Source organism: Crinia signifera, chromosome 7 (assembly GCF_055691185.1).
Source record: "Crinia signifera chromosome 7, ASM5569118v1, whole genome shotgun sequence".
In the NCBI taxonomy this organism is placed as follows: domain Eukaryota; kingdom Metazoa; phylum Chordata; class Amphibia; order Anura; family Myobatrachidae; genus Crinia; species Crinia signifera.
In genome coordinates, this window is record NC_139223.1 from 72,324,747 (window position 1) to 72,345,080 (window position 20,334).

Genomic DNA, 20,334 nt, shown 5'->3' on the forward strand with positions numbered 1-20,334 from the left:
CAGTACAGTATTTCTCTTCACTGGTCTGTTTACCATGTGTGTGTGCTGCTGTTCCTACACACCCACCCCAAACAAATATAAAAAAAAATATATATACAAAAAGCAAAAATAAAAATAAAAATAATAAAAATAAAAAAAAAAGTAGTGTGTGATGTTAGCATTGTTTTTTTCCTCTGTGCTGTACTGCATCTTGTTACCTCTTCCCCACTGATTCGACTGTACTGTATCCCTAGTCATCCATGTGCTGTCAATAAAAGTGTTTCTTTCCAGTTGCAGCTGAGTCCATTTTGGCGCCGTGCATCCAGCATCTGCTATTTTCCTTCACCGATCTGTCCTCTGTGTGTGTCAGTGTTACAAACTACAGTACTGTACCCCCACAAAAAAGGATAAAAAAATACAACCCCCCACACACACCTCACCCCACCCTACAGTACAGTATTTCTCTTCACTGGTCTGTTTACCATGTGTGTGTGCTGCTGTTCCTACACACCCACCCCAAACAAATATAAAAAAAATATATATACAAAAAGCAAAAATAAAAAAAAATAATAAAAAGAAAAAAAAAAGTAGTGTGTGATGTTAGCATTGTTTTTTTCCTCTGTGCTGTACTGCATCTTGTTACCTCTTCCCCACTGATTCGACTGTATCTCTTGTCATCCCTCTGCTTGCTGTCAATAAAAGTGTACTGTAATTGACCACCCTGTCCCCCCCTTAAAAAATAAAAAAATTATAATTAAAAAATTGATGTTGTTCGTGTTTGTTTGTACAGTATCTTTACAGTATCTTTTGTATTGTTTGTTACTCTACAGTACAGTACCTCGTTTCCCTTTCCCCACTGATTGTATCCCAAATCATCTTCCGTTAATAAAGAAAGAGCCAAAACTACAGTATTGAACGTTTTTAACTTTATTTAAAAAAAAAAAAAAAAAACTAAAGCTGGCGGAAGGCGCCAATAAATAATTGGTCCACCAATTGGTGGAGAACCAGCTCAATATTCAATAAGGTCCTCCTGAGGTTTTCTGTGGGGGGAAAAAAGGGATACTGTAGTACAGTATTATGATACAGTAACTAAAACCCTACTTTAAGATAAATACAGTAACTGTAGAAACATATACTGTACTGTACTGTAGTAGAATTTGACGGCAGATACTGTAAGAACCATTTGCCCCATCTAGTCTGGCCCTTATTTATCCTTCAGGTCATCTTAACCCTTTTTAATCCTTATTTCTTTGTAAGGATATTCATAAGCCTATCCCAAGCATGTTTAAAATGTTCTACCGTCTTAGGGGGATATTCAATCTCCGTCGAGCATCTCCCGTGGAGGAGATGCTCGACGGGCCCTATTCAATGCTGTCTTCCCCGACAGCATTGAACAGGGTTTCCTGCCAGAACGAGCCCGACATCTCTAGCTGTCGGGCTCGTTCTGCCGAGAACAGCCGGGAAGTGACGAGCTGCCGGCTGCAGCTTGTCACTTCCCGGCCGCAACTCGCGGCCACGCCCCCTTCTCGACGCTCGGCGGCCGGGACATTGAATCCCGACTGCCGAGCTCCAGGCGAGCTCACCGAGAACGGGACAGGGGCACGGCTGTCGCACTAGCTCGACAGCCGTGCCCCTAACATTGAATACCCCCCTTGGCCTCTACCACCTCTGATGGGAGGCTATTCCACTTATCCACTACCCTTTCTGTGAAGTAATTCTTTCTAACATTTGACCTGTACAGTACCTTTTATTAATTTTATTTTTAATATTCCCTTTCTTACCCCTCTATATTGTAAGATAGGGAATATTAAAAATAAAATTAATAAAAGTTACATTTTAATAAACATTTTTTCAGTGCGTTCCCCCAGACAGCCTTTTCCTTCTCCTGCCTTGAAACATGTACCTAATGCTGTAGGGAACAGCACCCCCGTACTTGATTAAAATCTGGGGTCTACCTAACCTGTTTAAATCAGGGAATAATCAAATTAATAGGTTGTGCGAGCATGCACTAACTCAACACGGAGTAACCCCCCTTACCTGTACAGTACCTACATTACCTCCCTCCAGTTTCAGTGCATGTCCTCATGTTCTACAGTATAACTTCTTTTCGTGTGAAGAAAATTTCCCTCCTTACTACAGTATGTTCAAACCCTTGATACAGTATATTTAAAGATTTCTATCATGTACCCCCTTTCCCTTCTCTGTTACCTCTTCTTTTTTCGGCTACTGATTCCTCTCCCTATGCAACTAAGCATCTGACTAGCCTTCATCATTGCTTTGCTACTGTACTATTGCTTTCCTGCCTTTAAGTCATTTGAAATAATGACTCCTACTGTACAGTACTGTATATCCCTTTCCAGCATGGTGAAGAGAAACAGTGCAGTATGATTTACCTCTAGACAATGGGTCCTCTGGGGGAGTTTGGCTGTCCCACACAGCTCTGCACACCATATGCACCATATGGTGAAATATGGGCCACAGGGCACGCAGCCTTTCACGGTCAAGGTTACCTGTGAAAAAAGCAAAGGAAAAAACTGTAGGTTAAAGTACTGTATTGTACTGTACAGTATCCAGGACACATGTTCAGTAATGTGTACTGATAATACAGAAAATCAACGAATCAATAAATCTATGCTTTTATTATATTCTGTTTTCCTGACTGCTGCTATTATTGCTGCAGATGACTTTAGCTTGTTGCACAATGTACTATTCACTGCGTATGAGGCCTTCCCTTTGCGCTAAACAGTTATAATATGTCAGAAACGGCAGCCATTTTGTTGAACCATGACTTGCATAATAACATTATAAAATGGCTGATCATTCAGAACAGTGCTATAAAAGTGATTTCGGTACTTATGTAGTAACTGGGCTGCCGATTTTGAAATCGGGTCCATCGCATCGCATCGCACCCGACCATATCGCATGCGATGCGATGCGATGCGATGCGATGCGATGCGATGGACCCGATTTTTCCATAGGATTCAATGTTAAAATGGACTCTGTCCATTTTAACATAGAATTCAATGGGAAAAGGGGTCCTTTTCATACCCCTACTATCCAAGTGGGCATGGAGTTGGATATAAACCTGTGGCGAGCGTAGCGAGCCACCGAGCCCGAAGCGTGGCGAGCGTAGCGAGCCCCGCGAGGGGACACAGAATACCGTCCCCTCGCGGGGCTCGCTTCGCTCGCCACGCTTCGGGCTCGGTGGCTCGCTACGCTCGCCACAGGTTTATATCCAACTCCATGCCCACTTGGATAGTAGGGGTATGAAAAGGACCCCTTTTTCCCATTGAATTCCATGTTAAAATGGACTCAGTCCATTTTAACATTGAATCCTATGGAAAAATCGGGTCATCGCATCGCATCGCATGGTCGTATGCGATGCGATGCGATATCGCATCGCATCGCATCTGATTGTATGCCTTAACTTAAGGCATACAATCAAAAAATCGGCAGCCCAGATACTACATAAGTACCGTGATTTCTTATAGAGAATTGTTTTTGGTTTTAGAAGCTTACAGTAAGAATGTGATGTTGACAGTATAATGTAGCAAGGACAGAAAGCTACTGTACAGTAGTCTCCACAAACTGAATAATATGGGAACAAGGCCACACATGCGTAGACCCACAAGGCCACTGAAGTTGGGTGTTGGGTTAATTATGACATCATGATTGAAAGCAGAGCTTTCCAATAAGACTCAATGCTTATGAGTAATTAATTAATTAATGTGATTAAGGTTTAAATATCAGAGTTATAGAAGGAGGGGGAAGGCAGTTGAGGAAGAACCAGCAAGCACGGGGGGCTGGAGGTAATTATGAAGGAGGTTTAATCATGGCTGATCACTGTCCTTGAAAGGTGTCCATTTTGATTTAATTTAGAATTACTGTTTAAGTATTAGCTAGTCAGTTTTATGTTTCTTGTGTTAGTCTGCATTTGCAAATACCTGTAATGAAGCTATTCTTTAAGTAAAGCATTGTCATACATTTTATAACAAGGTTGTGTGGGTGTGCAATCATTTCAGCGTTGCCGTTATATTTAAAGGTAATAAGGTAAATAAATAAAAGTTTGGGTTATCAATCATATCTAATCTTATCAGATAAATATCTGCGTTATCAGTACTGTACAGTAAATGACAGTTGCACCACAATTATGGTAAACAAAATCTATTCTGGCCTTAGCATCTGGATGTGTCACGGCCGTCGTGCTGGGAGGAGAGGGGAAGTCGTATGGATAGTATAAACCATGTACAGTAGTTTCCTGTCAGTGCCCCCATTGTCTGTGCATCACCCCTGCTGTCTCTGTCCCAGATGAAATCAGAGTACTGTACAGTACTTACCAGCTGCCAATGGCCTGGAGGGGGATGGCTCAGTGGTCCTGCGGCGGCGGTGGCGGAGGGTCGTCTGGGTGGGTGGAACTGCAGAAAAGAACAGAAAAAGAGGTTAGTTTGAAACATACTGTACTGTACAGTATCCAGAACACATACAGTATTCAGTAGTGTAACCGTGACAATTGCAACACAATTCTGGTCACCTACAGTAAATGTATTCTGGCCGCGGCTTCTGGATGTGTCACGGTCGCTGCGCTGGCAGGAGAGGTTAGGTCATACAGACTGTTTGGCACCTGTTTCCTGTCAGTGTCCCCGTTGTCTATGTACAGTATCACCCCTGCCGTCTGTCCCAGATGAAATCAGGAGTAATGTACAGTACAGTACTTACCAGCTGTTGATGGGCCGGAGGGAGAGGGTGCACTGCTTCTGCGGCGTCGGGGGCGGAGGGTCATATGGGTGGTGGGGACGCTTTGGGATGTTGTAACTGTAAATAAAAAGACTAAATAAACATACAGTAGAGTAAATGGTTGGACCCCAGTTGTTATACGGTACAAATACTGTAACAGGCCTTTGTTCACTAACATGCCAACTGTATACAGTACTTGGGACACACGGCCATCTACTGTACTGAGGCTGGAGGAATAGAAATTCTGTACTGAATTACTGTAGAGTACTACTGTATGTTACAGGGTGGACCTACACGTACAGTACAGTACTTTCCGGTACACGTGGCGGGAGCCCTGATGTTATACAGTCCAATACTTACAATCCGCGCTGGTTCCCGGCTGCGGCTGCTGCTGCTGCTGCGGCCCCTCGCGGGCGTCCAGGGCGGTGGGGACAGTTTCAGACACTGCAACAGAAAAAAAAGACAAAATACAGTAAACATTCAGTACAGTAATGTACTGTACTGGACCATACAGTACTGTAGATACTGTACTGTATGTTTTACTTAAGTCAACCAACTGAACTGTAGTGGACAGTATCTACAGTAACTTGTAACTAATGAGTTACAAGTTACTGTAGATACCGTCCCGTACAGTTCAGTTGGTTGAACTTGATGGACTACAGTAACTTCTTTTTTTCAGCCTGAATTACTGCACAACAGTACAGGTAGAGTACTACTGTATGTTACAGGGTGGACCTACACGTACAGTACTTTCCGGTACACGTGGCGGGAGCCCTGATGTTATACAGTCCAATACTTACAATCCGCGCTGGTTCTTGGCTGCTGCTGCTGCTGCTGCGGCCCCTCCTGGGCGTCCAGGGCGGTGGGGACAGTTTCAGACACTGCAACAGAAAAAAAAGACAAAATACAGTAAAGATACTGTACCGTACAATAAATGGTATAAGGTACACCAGGTGTTATACCGCATGGCACACATGTGGGTCCCACAAGTGTTATAGGGTTCACATGGTGGTCCCACAGGTGTTACGCAGTACACATGTCGGGCCCACAAGTACAGTATGATATTATTCAGCACACATGGCGGGAACACTGGTGTTCTACAGTACAATACTTACCATCCGCGCTGGTTCCCGGCGTCTCCCGCTCCTCCGCTTCCTCTTCCTCTGTGTCAATGACCAGGCGTCCTGTGTGTAAAAGAGACAGTATCAAGTAGTGTCAAATAAGCAAATACTGTAATACAGTAACAGTAATACAGTATTACTGTATACTGTAGGAAAATAGTGAGCGTAACAATAACAATGATTACCACTATCTGAGCTGTCGCTGCTCTGCTGCTGCTCCTGGGTGGTGGGGCAGCTTTCAGCTGGCGCAACTAAAAGAAAAAGACAAAATACAGTAAACATACAGTACAGTAATGTACTGTACTGGACCATACAGTACTGTAGATACTGTACTGTATGTTTTACTTAAGTCAACCAACTGAACTGTAGTGGACAGTATCTACAGTAACTTGTAACTAATGAGTTACAAGTTACTGTAGATACTGTACCGTCCCGTACAGTTCAGTTGGTTGAACTTGATGGACTACAGTAACTTCTTTTTTTCAGCCTGAATTACTGCACAACAGTACAGGTAGAGTACTACTGTATGTTACAGGGTGGACCTACACGTACAGTACAGTACTTTCTGGTACACGTGGCGGGAGCCCTGATGTTATACAGTCCAATACTTACAATCCGTGCTGGTTCCCGGCTGCGGCTGCTGCTGCTGCTGCTGCGGCCCCTCCCGGGCGTCCAGGGCGGTGGGACAGTTTCAGACACTGCAACAGAAAAAAAGACAAAATACAGTAAACATTCAGTACAGTAATGTACTGTACTGGACCATACAGTACTGTAGATACTGTACTGTATGTTTTACTTAAGTCAACCAACTGAACTGTAGTGGACAGTATCTACAGTAACTTGTAACTAATGAGTTACAAGTTACTGTAGATACTGTCCCGTACAGTTCAGTTGGTTGAACTTGATGGACTACAGTAACTTCTTTTTTTCAGCCTGAATTACTGCACAACAGTACAGGTAGAGTACTACTGTATGTTACAGGGTGGACCTACACGTACAGTACAGTACTTTCCGGTACACGTGGCGGGAGCCCTGATGTTATACAGTCCAATACTTACAATCCGCGCTGGTTCCCGGCTGCGGCTGCTGCTGCTGCTGCGGCCCCTCCCGGGCGTCCAGGGCGGTGGGGACAGTTTCAGACACTGCAACAGAAAGAAAGACAAAATACAGTAAACATTCAGTACAGTAATGTACTGTACTGGACCATATAGTACTGAAGATACTGTACTGTATGTTTTACTTAAGTCAACCAACTGAACTGTAGTGGACAGTATCTACAGTAACTTGTAACTAATGAGTTACAAGTTACTGTAGATACTGTACCGTCCCGTACAGTTCAGTTGGTTGAACTTGATGGACTACAGTAACTTCTTTTTTTCAGCCTGAATTACTGCACAACAGTACAGGTAGAGTACTACTGTATGTTACAGGGTGGACCTACACGTACAGTACAGTACTTTCCGGTACACGTGGCGGGAGCCCTGATGTTATACAGTCCAATACTTACAATCCGCGCTGGTTCCCGGCTGCGGCTGCTGCTGCTGCTGCTGCTGCGGCCCCTCCCGGGCGTCCAGGGCGGTGGGGACAGTTTCAGACACTGCAACAGAAAAAAAAGTCAAAATACAGTAAACATTCAGTACAGTAATGTACTGTACTGGACCATACAGTACTGTAGATACTGTACTGTACTGTATGTTTTACTTAAGTCAACCAACTGAACTGTAGTGGACAGTATCTACAGTAACTTGTAACTAATGAGTTACAAGTTACTGTAGATACTGTCCCGTACAGTTCAGTTGGTTGAACTTGATGGACTACAGTAACTTCTTTTTTTCAGCCTGAATTACTGCACAACAGTACAGGTAGAGTACTACTGTATGTTACAGGGTGGACCTACACGTACAGTACAGTACTTTCCGGTACACGTGGCGGGAGCCCTGATGTTATACAGTCCAATACTTACAATCCGCGCTGGTTCCCGGCTGCGGCTGCTGCTGCTGCTGCTGCGGCCCCTCCCGGGCGTCCAGGGCGGTGGGGACAGTTTCAGACACTGCAACAGAAAGAAAGACAAAATACAGTAAACATTCAGTACAGTAATGTACTGTACTGGACCATACAGTACTGTAGATACTGTACTGTATGTTTTACTTAAGTCAACCAACTGAACTGTAGTGGACAGTATCTACAGTAACTTGTAACTAATGAGTTACAAGTTACTGTAGATACCGTCCCGTACAGTTCAGTTGGTTGAACTTGATGGACTACAGTAACTTCTTTTTTTCAGCCTGAATTACTGCACAACAGTACAGGTAGAGTACTACTGTATGTTACAGGGTGGACCTACACGTACAGTACAGTACTTTCCGGTACACGTGGCGGGAGCCCTGATGTTATACAGTCCAATACTTACAATCCGCGCTGGTTCCCGGCTGCGGCTGCTGCTGCTGCTGCTGCTGCGGCCCCTCCCGGGCGTCCAGGGCGGTGGGGACAGTTTCAGACACTGCAACAGAAAAAAAAGACAAAAAACAGTAAACATTCAGTACAGTAATGTACTGTGCTGGACCATACAGTACTGTAGATACTGTACTGTATGTTTTACTTAAGTCAACCAACTGAACTGTAGTGGACAGTATCTACAGTAACTTGTAACTAATGAGTTACAAGTTACTGTAGATACTGTCCCGTACAGTTCAGTTGGTTGAACTTGATGGACTACAGTAACTTCTTTTTTTCAGCCTGAATTACTGCACAACAGTACAGGTAGAGTACTACTGTATGTTACAGGGTGGACCTACACGTACAGTACAGTACTTTCCGGTGCACGTGGCGGGAGCCCTGATGTTATACAGTCCAATACTTACAATCCGCGCTGGTTCCCGGCTGCGGCTGCTGCTGCTGCTGCTGCTGCGGCCCCTCCCGGGCGTCCAGGGCGGTGGGAACAGTTTCAGACACTGCAACAGAAAGAAAGACAAAATACAGTAAACATTCAGTACAGTAATGTACTGTACTGGACCATACAGTACTGTAGATACTGTACTGTATGTTTTACTTAAGTCAACCAACTGAACTGTAGTGGACAGTATCTACAGTAACTTGTAACTAATGAGTTACAAGTTACTGTAGATACCGTCCCGTACAGTTCAGTTGGTTGAACTTGATGGACTACAGTAACTTCTTTTTTTCAGCCTGAATTACTGCACAACAGTACAGGTAGAGTACTACTGTATGTTACAGGGTGGACCTACACGTACAGTACAGTACTTTCCGGTACACGTGGCGGGAGCCCTGATGTTATACAGTCCAATACTTACAATCCGCGCTGGTTCCCGGCTGCGGCTGCTGCTGCTGCGGCCCCTCCCGGGCGTCCAGGGTGGTGGGGACAGTTTCAGACACTGCAACAGAAAAAAAAGACAAAATACAGTAAACATTCAGTACAGTAATGTACTGTACTGGACCATACAGTACTGTAGATACTGTACTGTACTGTATGTTTTACTTAAGTCAACCAACTGAACTGTAGTGGACAGTATCTACAGTAACTTGTAACTAATGAGTTACAAGTTACTGTAGATACTGTCCCGTACAGTTCAGTTGGTTGAACTTGATGGACTACAGTAACTTCTTTGGACCCCAGATGGTATAAGGTACACCAGGTGTTATACCGCATGGCACACATGTGGGTCCCACAAGTGTTATAGGGTTCACATGGTGGTCCCACAGGTGTTACGCAGTACACATGTCGGGCCCACAAGTATGATATTATTCGGCACACATGGCGGGAACATGGGAACACTGGTGTTATACAGTCCAATACAGTACTTACCATCTGCGCTGTGTCCTGCCTCCTCCTCCGGGGTGGTGCTGCTCTCCTCCTCGGAAGTGGGGGCGAGCGAACGCCGCCGCGGGCTCCGTTGACTTGGTGGGACTGTGGAAAAGCAAACCAAAAATAGGAAATTTTGTAACACACCTGTATTGTATGTGTTACAGCATGACACCACATGCATACTGTACATTACTGTACCTCCCAACATGACCCATTTCAGGAGGGAAAAAATGCTCTGTTGCTTGACTTCCATGCCAGTGGCAGTTGCAGGACTGCAGCAGAGTCCAAAAATCAGATAGGGTAGACCCACCAACTGCCACCCCAAACACCACAGTCCAGGACTCATTGTGTGGTTCCCCTATTTGAACTTTGGACAATGGTGCAGTTCCGCCTCTGCAACTGGCACTGGCAAGGAAGTCCAGGAGCAGTATGCCACATGTTTTAAAGTCAAAATCCATCTTTGTGCATACAGCAGGATACAGTACTGTATACAGTATGCACTGCAATGTACAGTACAGTACTGTACTTACAATGGTGTTGGTGCCTCTCCAGCGGCGTCATCCTGCTGATACCTGTAAAAATACAGTATACAGTATACAGTTACAGTATACAGTACCCATGAAAAAATGCACGCAAATACTGTACAACATGGCAATGAGAATGTAAGGACATGTAATGACCCATGGCAACAGGCATGTACTGTACTGTAATGACCACATTGAAAACAAATATCGTATGCAATCCCTCGTGCCAACCAACTACTGTAGCATGTAATCAGCCCATGGCAACAGGCATGTACAGTAAAGACCACATTGAAAACAAATACTGTAGGCAATCCCTCGTGCCAAACAACTAGCATGACAACATTGCAAACAAATACTGTTGGAAATCCTGTGTGCCAACTACAGAATCATGTAATCACCCCATGGCAACAGGCATGTAATGACCACCATGAAAACAAAATGCTGTAGGAAATCTCTGGTGACAACTACTGTAGCATGTAATCACCCCATGGCAACAGGCATGTAATGAACACATTGAAAATAAATACTGTAGGAAACTAGCATGTGGCAATAGGCATGTAACGACCACATTGAAAACAAATGCCGGCCCTAGGCATAGGTAAATTAGGCAAATTTCTAGGGCGTTTGGAATGCCTAGGGGCACCAGCAGCTAGGCATAAAATGATATGCAGCATGCCTATAATCTGTATGTGACTGAGGCTGTATCTGCATACAGTATGAAATAGTGTACTCATGGAAATCACTGTAACATACTGTACTGTACTGTAGCATTCCATATGCAGGTACAGCCAGCTTCTGGACCACATTGAAAACAAATGCTGTAGGAAATCACCCATGGCAACAAGCATGTACTGTACAGCATAGTTGCCTACCCTCCTGCAATCTGCAGGAAACTCCCTGAAATACTGTAGCAGCAATCTCCCTCATTAGTCTAGCAATCTCCCTCATTTCACCTAACCCCCGCAAGGGGACTCAGACGCACGGCGCCATATTGGCGTACTGTATAATACTTACATTCCCTTAGGGAGTCCAGCAGTTGGGGGTCCCGACGGACCAGGTCGCTCCATCTGCGCTGGAGGGCCCTCACTGGTCTCTCCCTCCTGAAGCGCACCCTGATGGCTTGGCTAGCCTCCTGGTATGCCTCCACCACCTCTCTGTTGGTCACCAGGGGCCTGTCCCGCCAAGCAACCAGGATGAGGAGCTCTCCGCGCCTGAAGGGCCTCGCTCTCCTCGCTCTGCGTGGTGCAGCCATCTTTTATTATCTTGATAATAAAAATGGCGCCCTGATCACGTGCGTCCTGTGCGGAACAAGCGTCGCATTCTGCGCGCCTGCCATTGAGTAGTTTATCACATAAAAATGGCGCCCTGATCACGTGCGTCCTGTGCGGAACAAGCGTCGCATTCTGCGCGCCTGCCATTGAGTAGTTTATCACATGGCAATCAGCTCCTACAGTAACTGTGAATTTACTTGTACTGTACATGCTTGTCCTAAAAACATGACAGGTACTGTACAGCACAGCAATGTATACAGTAGCAGCTGAATGACCACTGAAAAACTGTACAGTACTTCTGTAGTTTCACGGCGCCACTATGGCGCCGTGCGTCTGAGTCCCCTTGCGGGGCTCGGTGGCTCGCTACGCTCGCCACGCTATTTAAAATCAACTCCATGCCAACATGGATAGTGGGGGTATGAACTAACCATGTTGGCATGGTGTTAAGTTACAGTACTTTTTTTTACATATTTTGTGGCGAGCGTAAAACCTGTGAAACTACAGACATTGTATCACTTCAACGAGCTTACTAAATCTACAGTTCCACTGTATACTGTACATGACTGTAACCGTACTGTGTGCAAAAGTAAAATGATCCCTATACGAATCAGTAACTTACTGTGAATGTCATAACACCAAAATGTGGCCACCGTTAGAACATACTGTATACTGAGACGCATTAGCGTCCGTGCCGCTCCAGTATAGTACCAGTATAGTACCCGTGCAGACGCTCAAGCGCCCATGCAAATTTAGACGCCAAGAAAGCCTTATTGGTAACCGGAATTTTTTATGTGTGTTAAAACTACAATACTGTACTAACCAAAGGCCAGCACCTGTCAAAAAAAACCAATGAGACGTACAATACAGTACAGTATAATTTAATGTAATGATTGTGTACGCAATGCAATGTAATTTTATTTATTAGTGTGTACACTATCTATAGAACAGTACAGCTTGCTGGACACAGCACAATAGTAGTAAAGTACTTTACTGTAGTACCCTGCCATAATAACAACTCAGACGCAAAAGCATCTCATTACTGGAACGTCTGTGCAACTGGGTCGCAAGAGCGTCCGTCAGAGACGCTCCTTTGTGTTAAACAAATGCAGCGCCTCTCCGCCCGCATCAGCATGATCCTCTCCTTCAAAGAGATGGGATCATGCTCGTGCCGGTGGTGTGAGAGAGGCGCTGACTAGGCTTGCCAGGGACAATAAATTATTTAATGTAGTTCCTGCGCTTCATGCACGCGCTGCAGCATAAATTTTACGCATGCGCAAAGAGGTTTTCAAAAGTGACATCTGGTGGATGATCACTGGTATTGCACTCATCCGGAGACGCCACGGCGAATCGCCAAGCATTTAAAATGTATTGCGATAGCGGGCGCCATGGCCAGCTGGCGAAACTCTCGCCATAGGTAGCCAAGATGGGACCTGCCCCATCTGTAAACAATGCACTACTACAGAGTTGACTGTGTAACCATGGCAACAACATAAACAATGTATTAATACAGATTTGACTGTGTAACCATGGCAACAACATAAACAATGCACTACTACAGAGCTGACTGTGTAACCATGGCAACAACATAAACAATTCACTACTACAGATGTGACTGTGTGACCATGGCAACAACATAAACAATGCACTTCTACAGAGCTGACTGTGTAACCATGGCAACAACATAAACAATGCAGTGCTACAGAGGTGACTGTGTAACCATGGCAACAACATAAACAATGCACTACTACAGATGTGACTGTGTAACCATGGCAACAACATAAACAATTATCTACTACAGAGTTGACTGTGTAACCATGGCAACAACATAAACAATGCACCACTACAGAGTTTACTGTGTAACCATGGCAACAACATAAACAATGTACTACTACAGAGTTGACTGTGTAACCATGGCAACAACACAAACAATGCACTACTACAGAGCTGACTGTAAAACCATGGCAACAACAAAAACAATGCACTACTACAGAGTTGACTGTGTAACCATGGCAACAACATAAACAATGCACTACTACAGATGTGACTGTGTAACCATGGCAACAACATAAACAATGCACTTGTACAGAGGTGACAGTGTAACCATGGCAACAACATAAACAATGCATTACTACAGAGGTGACTGTGTAACCATGCCAACAACATAAACAATGCATTGTGCACTTGTACAGAGGTGACTGTGTAACCATAGCAACAACATAAACAGTGCACTACTACAGAGTTGACTCTGTAACCATGGCAACAACATAAACAATGCACTCTGCACTTGTACAGAGGTCACTGTGTAACCATGGCAACAACCTAAACAATGCACTACTACAGAGTTGACTGTGTAACCATGGCAACAACATAAACAATGCACTACTACAGATGTGACTGTGTAACCATGGCAACAACATAAACAAATCACTTCTACAGAGCTGACTGTGTAACCATGGCAACAACATAAACCATGCACTACTACAGTGCTGACTGTGTAACCATGGCAACAACATAAACAATGCACTGTGCACTCTTACAGAGGTGACTGTGTAACCATGGCAACAACATAAACAATGCCCTGCTACATAGTTGACTGTGTAACCATGGCAACAACATAAACAATGCACTACTACAGAGTTGACTGTGTAACCATGGCAACAACATAAAAAATGCACTACTACAGAGTTGACTGTGTAACCATGGCAACAATATAAACATTGCACTACTACAGTGCTGACTGTGTAACCATGGCAACAACATAAACAATGTACTGTGCACTTGTACAGAGGTGACAGTGTAACCATGGCAACAACATAAACAATGCATTACTACAGAGGTGACTGTGTAACCATGCCAACAAAATAAACAATGCATTGTGCACTTGTACTGAGGTGACTGTGTAACCATGGCAACAACATAAACAGTGCACTACTACAGATTTGACTCTGTAACCATGGCAACAACATAAACAATGCACTCTGCACTTGTACAGAGGTCACTGTGTAACCATGGCAACAACCTAAACAATGCACTACTACAGAGTTGACTGTGTAACCATGGCAACAACATAAACAATGTACTACTACAGAGCTGACTGTGTAACCATGGCAACAACATAAACAATGCAGTGCTACAGAGGTGACTGCGTAACCATGTCAACAACATAAACAGTGCCCTTCTACAGAGTTGACTGTGTAACCATGGCAACAACATAAACAATTATCTACTACAGAGTTGACTGTGTAACCATGGCAACAACATAAACAATGCACTACTACAGATGTGACTGTGTAACCATGGCAACAACATAAACAATGCACTTCTACAGAGCTGACTGTGTAACCATGGCAACAACATAAACAATGCACTACTACAGTGCTGACTGTGTAACCATGGCAACAACATAAACAATGCACTGTGCACTCTTACAGAGGTGACTGTGTAACCATGGCAACAACATAAACAATGCCCTTCTACAGAGTTGACTGTGTAACCATGGCAACAACATAAACAATTATCTACTACAGAGTTGACTGTGTAACCATGGCAACAACATAAACAATGCACCACTACAGAGTTGACTGTGTAACCATGGCAACAACATAAACAATGTACTACTACAGAGTTGACTGTGTAACCATGGCAACAACACAAACAATGCACTACTACAGAGCTGACTGTGAAACCATGGCAACAACAAAAACAATGCACTACTACAGAGTTGACTGTGTAACCATGGCAACAACATAAACAATGCACTACTACAGATGTGACTGTGTAACCATGGCAACAACATAAACAATGCACTTCTACAGAGCTGACTGTGTAACCATGGCAACAACATAAACAATGCACTACTACAGTGCTGACTGTGTAACCATGGCAACAACATAAACAATGCACTGTGCACTCTTACAGAGGTGACCGTGTAACCATGGCAACAACATAAACAATGCCCTGCTACATAGTTGACTGTGTAACCATGGCAACAACATAAACAATGCACTACTACAGAGTTGACTGTGTAACCATGGTAACAACATAAAAAATGCACTACTACAGAGTTGACTGTGTAACCATGGCAACAATATAAACATTGCACTACTACAGTGCTGACTGTGTAACCATGGCAACAACATAAACCATGTACTGTGCACTTGTACAGAGGTGACAGTGTAACCATGGCAACAACATAAACAATGCATTACTACAGAGGTGACTGTGTAACCATGCCAACAACATAAACAATGCATTGTGCACTTGTACAGAGGTGACTGTGTAACCATGGCAACAACATAAACAGTGCACTACTACAGAGTTGACTCTGTAACCATGGCAACAACATAAACAATGCACTCTGCACTTGTACAGAGGTCACTGTGTAACCATGGCAACATCATAAACAATGCACTACTACAGATGTGACTGTGTAACCATGGCAACAACATTAACAAATCACTTCTACAGAGCTGACTGTGTAACCATGGCAACAACATAAACCATGCACTACTACAGTGCTGACTGTGTAACCATGGCAACAACATAAACAATGCACTGTGCACTCTTACAGAGGTGACCGTGTAACAATGGAAACAACATAAACAATGCCCTGCTACATAGTTGACTGTGTAACCATGGCAACAACATAAACAATGCACTGTGCACTCTTACAGAGTTGACTGTGTAACCATGGCAACAACATAAAAAATGCACTACTACAGAGTTGACTGTGTAACCATGGCAACAATATAAACATTGCACTACTACAGTGCTGACTGTGTAACCATGGCAACAACATAAACAATGCACTACTACAGTGCTGACTGTGTAACCATGGCAACAACATAAACAATGCACTGTGCACTCTTACAGAGGTGACCGTGTAACCATGGCAACAACATAAACAATGCCCTGCTACATAGTTGACTGTGTAACCATGGCAACAACATAAACAATGCACTACTACAGAGTTGACTGTGTAACCATGGCAACAACATAAACAATGTACTAATACAGATTTGACTGTGTAACCATGGCAACAACATAAACAATGCACTACTACAGAGCTGACTGTGTAACCATGGCAACAACATAAACAATTCACTACTACAGATGTGACTGTGTAACCATGGCAACAACATAAACAATGCACTTCTACAGAGCTGACTGTGTAACCATGGCAACAACATAAACAATGCAGTGCTACAGAGGTGACTGCGTAACCATGTCAACAACATAAACAGTGCCCTTCTACAGAGTTGACTGTGTAACCATGGCAACAACATAAACAATTATCTACTACAGAGTTGACTGTGTAACCATGGCAACAACATAAACAATGCACCACTACAGAGTTGACTGTGTAACCATGGCAACAACATAAACAATGTACTACTACAGAGTTGACTGTGTAACCATGGCAACAACACAAACAATGCACTACTACAGAGCTGACTGTGAAACCATGGCAACAACAAAAACAATGCACTACTACAGAGTTGACTGTGTAACCATTGCAACAACATAAACAATGCACTACTACAGATGTGACTGTGTAACCATGGCAACAACATAAACAATGCACTTCTACAGAGCTGACTGTGTAACCATGGCAACAACATAAACAATGCACTACTACAGTGCTGACTGTGTAACCATGGCAACAACATAAACAATGCACTGTGCACTCTTACAGAGGTGACCGTGTAACCATGGCAACAACATAAACAATGCACTTCTACAGAGCTGACTGTGTAACCATGGCAACAACATAAACAATGCACTACTACAGTGCTGACTGTGTAACCATGGCAACAACATAAACAATGCACTGTGCACTCTTACAGAGGTGACCGTGTAACCATGGCAACAACATAAACAATGCCCTGCTACATAGTTGACTGTGTAACCATGGCAACAACATAAACAATGCACTACTACAGAGTTGACTGTGTAACCATGGCAACAACATAAAAAATGCACTACTACAGAGTTGACTGTGTAACCATGGCAACAATATAAACATTGCACTACTACAGTGCTGACTGTGTAACCATGGCAACAACATAAACAATGTACTGTGCACTTGTACAGAGGTGACAGTGTAACCATGGCAACAACATAAACAATGCATTACTACAGAGGTGACTGTGTAACCATGCCAACAACATAAACAATGCATTGTGCACTTGTACAGAGGTGACTGTGTAACCATAGCAACAACATAAACAGTGCACTACTACAGAGTTGACTCTGTAACCATGGCAACAACATAAACAATGCACTCTGCACTTGTACAGAGGTCACTGTGTAACCATGGCAACAACCTAAACAATGCACTACTACAGAGTTGACTGTGTAACCATGGCAACAACATAAACAATGCACTACTACAGATGTGACTGTGTAACCATGGCAACAACATAAACAAATCACTTCTACAGAGCTGACTGTGTAACCATGGCAACAACATAAACCATGCACTACTACAGTGCTGACTGTGTAACCATGGCAACAACATAAACAATGCACTGTGCACTCTTACAGAGGTGACTGTGTAACCATGGCAACAACATAAACAATGCCCTGCTACATAGTTGACTGTGTAACCATGGCAACAACATAAACAATGCACTACTACAGAGTTGACTGTGTAACCATGGCAACAACATAAAAAATGCACTACTACAGAGTTGACTGTGTAACCATGGCAACAATATAAACATTGCACTACTACAGTGCTGACTGTGTAACCATGGCAACAACATAAACAATGTACTGTGCACTTGTACAGAAGTGACAGTGTAACCATGGCAACAACATAAACAATGCATTACTACAGAGGTGACTGTGTAACCATGCCAACAACATAAACAATGCATTGTGCACTTGTACTGAGGTGACTGTGTAACCATGGCAACAACATAAACAGTGCACTACTACAGAGTTGACTCTGTAACCATGGCAACAACATAAACAATGCACTCTGCACTTGTACAGAGGTCACTGTGTAACCATGGCAACAACCTAAACAATGCACTACTACAGAGTTGACTGTGTAACCATGGCAACAACATAAACAATGTACTACTACAGAGCTGACTGTGTAACCATGGCAACAACATAAACAATGCAGTGCTACAGAGGTGACTGCGTAACCATGTCAACAACATAAACAGTGCCCTTCTACAGAGTTGACTGTGTAACCATGGCAACAACATAAACAATTATCTACTACAGAGTTGACTGTGTAACCATGGCAACAACATAAACAATGCACTACTACAGATGTGACTGTGTAACCATGGCAACAACATAAACAATGCACTTCTACAGAGCTGACTGTGTAACCATGGCAACAACATAAACAATGCACTACTACAGTGCTGACTGTGTAACCATGGCAACAACATAAACAATGCACTGTGCACTCTTACAGAGGTGACTGTGTAACCATGGCAACAACATAAACAATGCCCTTCTACAGAGTTGACTGTGTAACCATGGCAACAACATAAACAATTATCTACTACAGAGTTGACTGTGTAACCATGGCAACAACATAAACAATGCACCACTACAGAGTTGACTGTGTAACCATGGCAACAACATAAACAATGTACTACTACAGAGTTGACTGTGTAACCATGGCAACAACACAAACAATGCACTACTACAGAGCTGACTGTGAAACCATGGCAACAACAAAAACAATGCACTACTACAGAGTTGACTGTGTAACCATGGCAACAACATAAACAATGCACTACTACAGATGTGACTGTGTAACCATGGCAACAACATAAACAATGCACTTCTACAGAGCTGACTGTGTAACCATGGCAACAACATAAACAATGCACTACTACAGTGCTGACTGTGTAACCATGGCAACAACATAAACAATGCACTGTGCACTCTTACAGAGGTGACCGTGTAACCATGGCAACAACATAAACAATGCCCTGCTACATAGTTGACTGTGTAACCATGGCAACAACATAAACAATGCACTACTACAGAGTTGACTGTGTAACCATGGTAACAACATAAAAAATGCACTACTACAGAGTTGACTGTGTAACCATGGCAACAATATAAACATTGCACTACTACAGTGCTGACTGTGTAACCATGGCAACAACATAAACCATGTACTGTGCACTTGTACAGAGGTGACAGTGTAACCATGGCAACAACATAAACAATGCATTACTACAGAGGTGACTGTGTAACCATGCCAACAACATAAACAATGCATTGTGCACTTGTACAGAGGTGACTGTGTAACCATGGCAACAACATAAACAGTGCACTACTACAGAGTTGACTCTGTAACCATGGCAACAACATAAACAATGCACTCTGCACTTGTACAGAGGTCACTGTGTAACCATGGCAACAACCTAAACAATGCACTACTACAGAGTTGACTGTGTAACCATGGCAACAACATAAACAATGCACTACTACAGATGTGACTGTGTAACCATGGCAACAACATAAACAAATCACTTCTACAGAGCTGACTGTGTAACCATGGCAACAACATAAACCATGCACTACTACAGTGCTGACTGTGTAACCATGGCAACAACATAAACAATGCACTGTGCACTCTTACAGAGGTGACTGTGTAACCATGGCAACAACATAAAAAATGCACTACTACAGAGTTGACTGTGTAACCATGGCAACAATATAAACATTGCACTACTACAGTGCTGACTGTGTAACCATGGCAACAACATAAACAATGCACTACTACAGTGCTGACTGTGTAACCATGGCAACAACATAAACAATGCACTGTGCACTCTTACAGAGGTGACCGTGTAACCATGGCAACAACATAAACAATGCCCTACTACATAGTTGACTGT

The 20,334-nt window shown here is 43.4% G+C and overlaps 1 protein-coding gene across 1 annotated transcript in view; it reads right to left on the bottom strand.

Moving 5' to 3' along the window:
- Positions 1-2,274: 2,274 nt before the first annotated feature.
- Positions 2,275-20,334, bottom strand: part of LOC146021199 (uncharacterized) — a 174,338-nt gene continuing 156,278 nt past the window's right edge. The window contains exons 2-7 of the mRNA XM_083154995.1: positions 6,020-6,085; positions 5,829-5,897; positions 5,074-5,157; positions 4,696-4,791; positions 4,317-4,394; positions 2,275-2,489 (exon numbers count right to left, since the gene is read on the bottom strand). Of these exons, the coding sequence (XP_083011121.1) occupies positions 2,290-2,489; positions 4,317-4,394; positions 4,696-4,791; positions 5,074-5,157; positions 5,829-5,897; positions 6,020-6,085 (593 nt within the window). The 3' untranslated portion in view covers positions 2,275-2,289. The remainder of the gene's footprint in view (positions 2,490-4,316; positions 4,395-4,695; positions 4,792-5,073; positions 5,158-5,828; positions 5,898-6,019; positions 6,086-20,334) is intronic.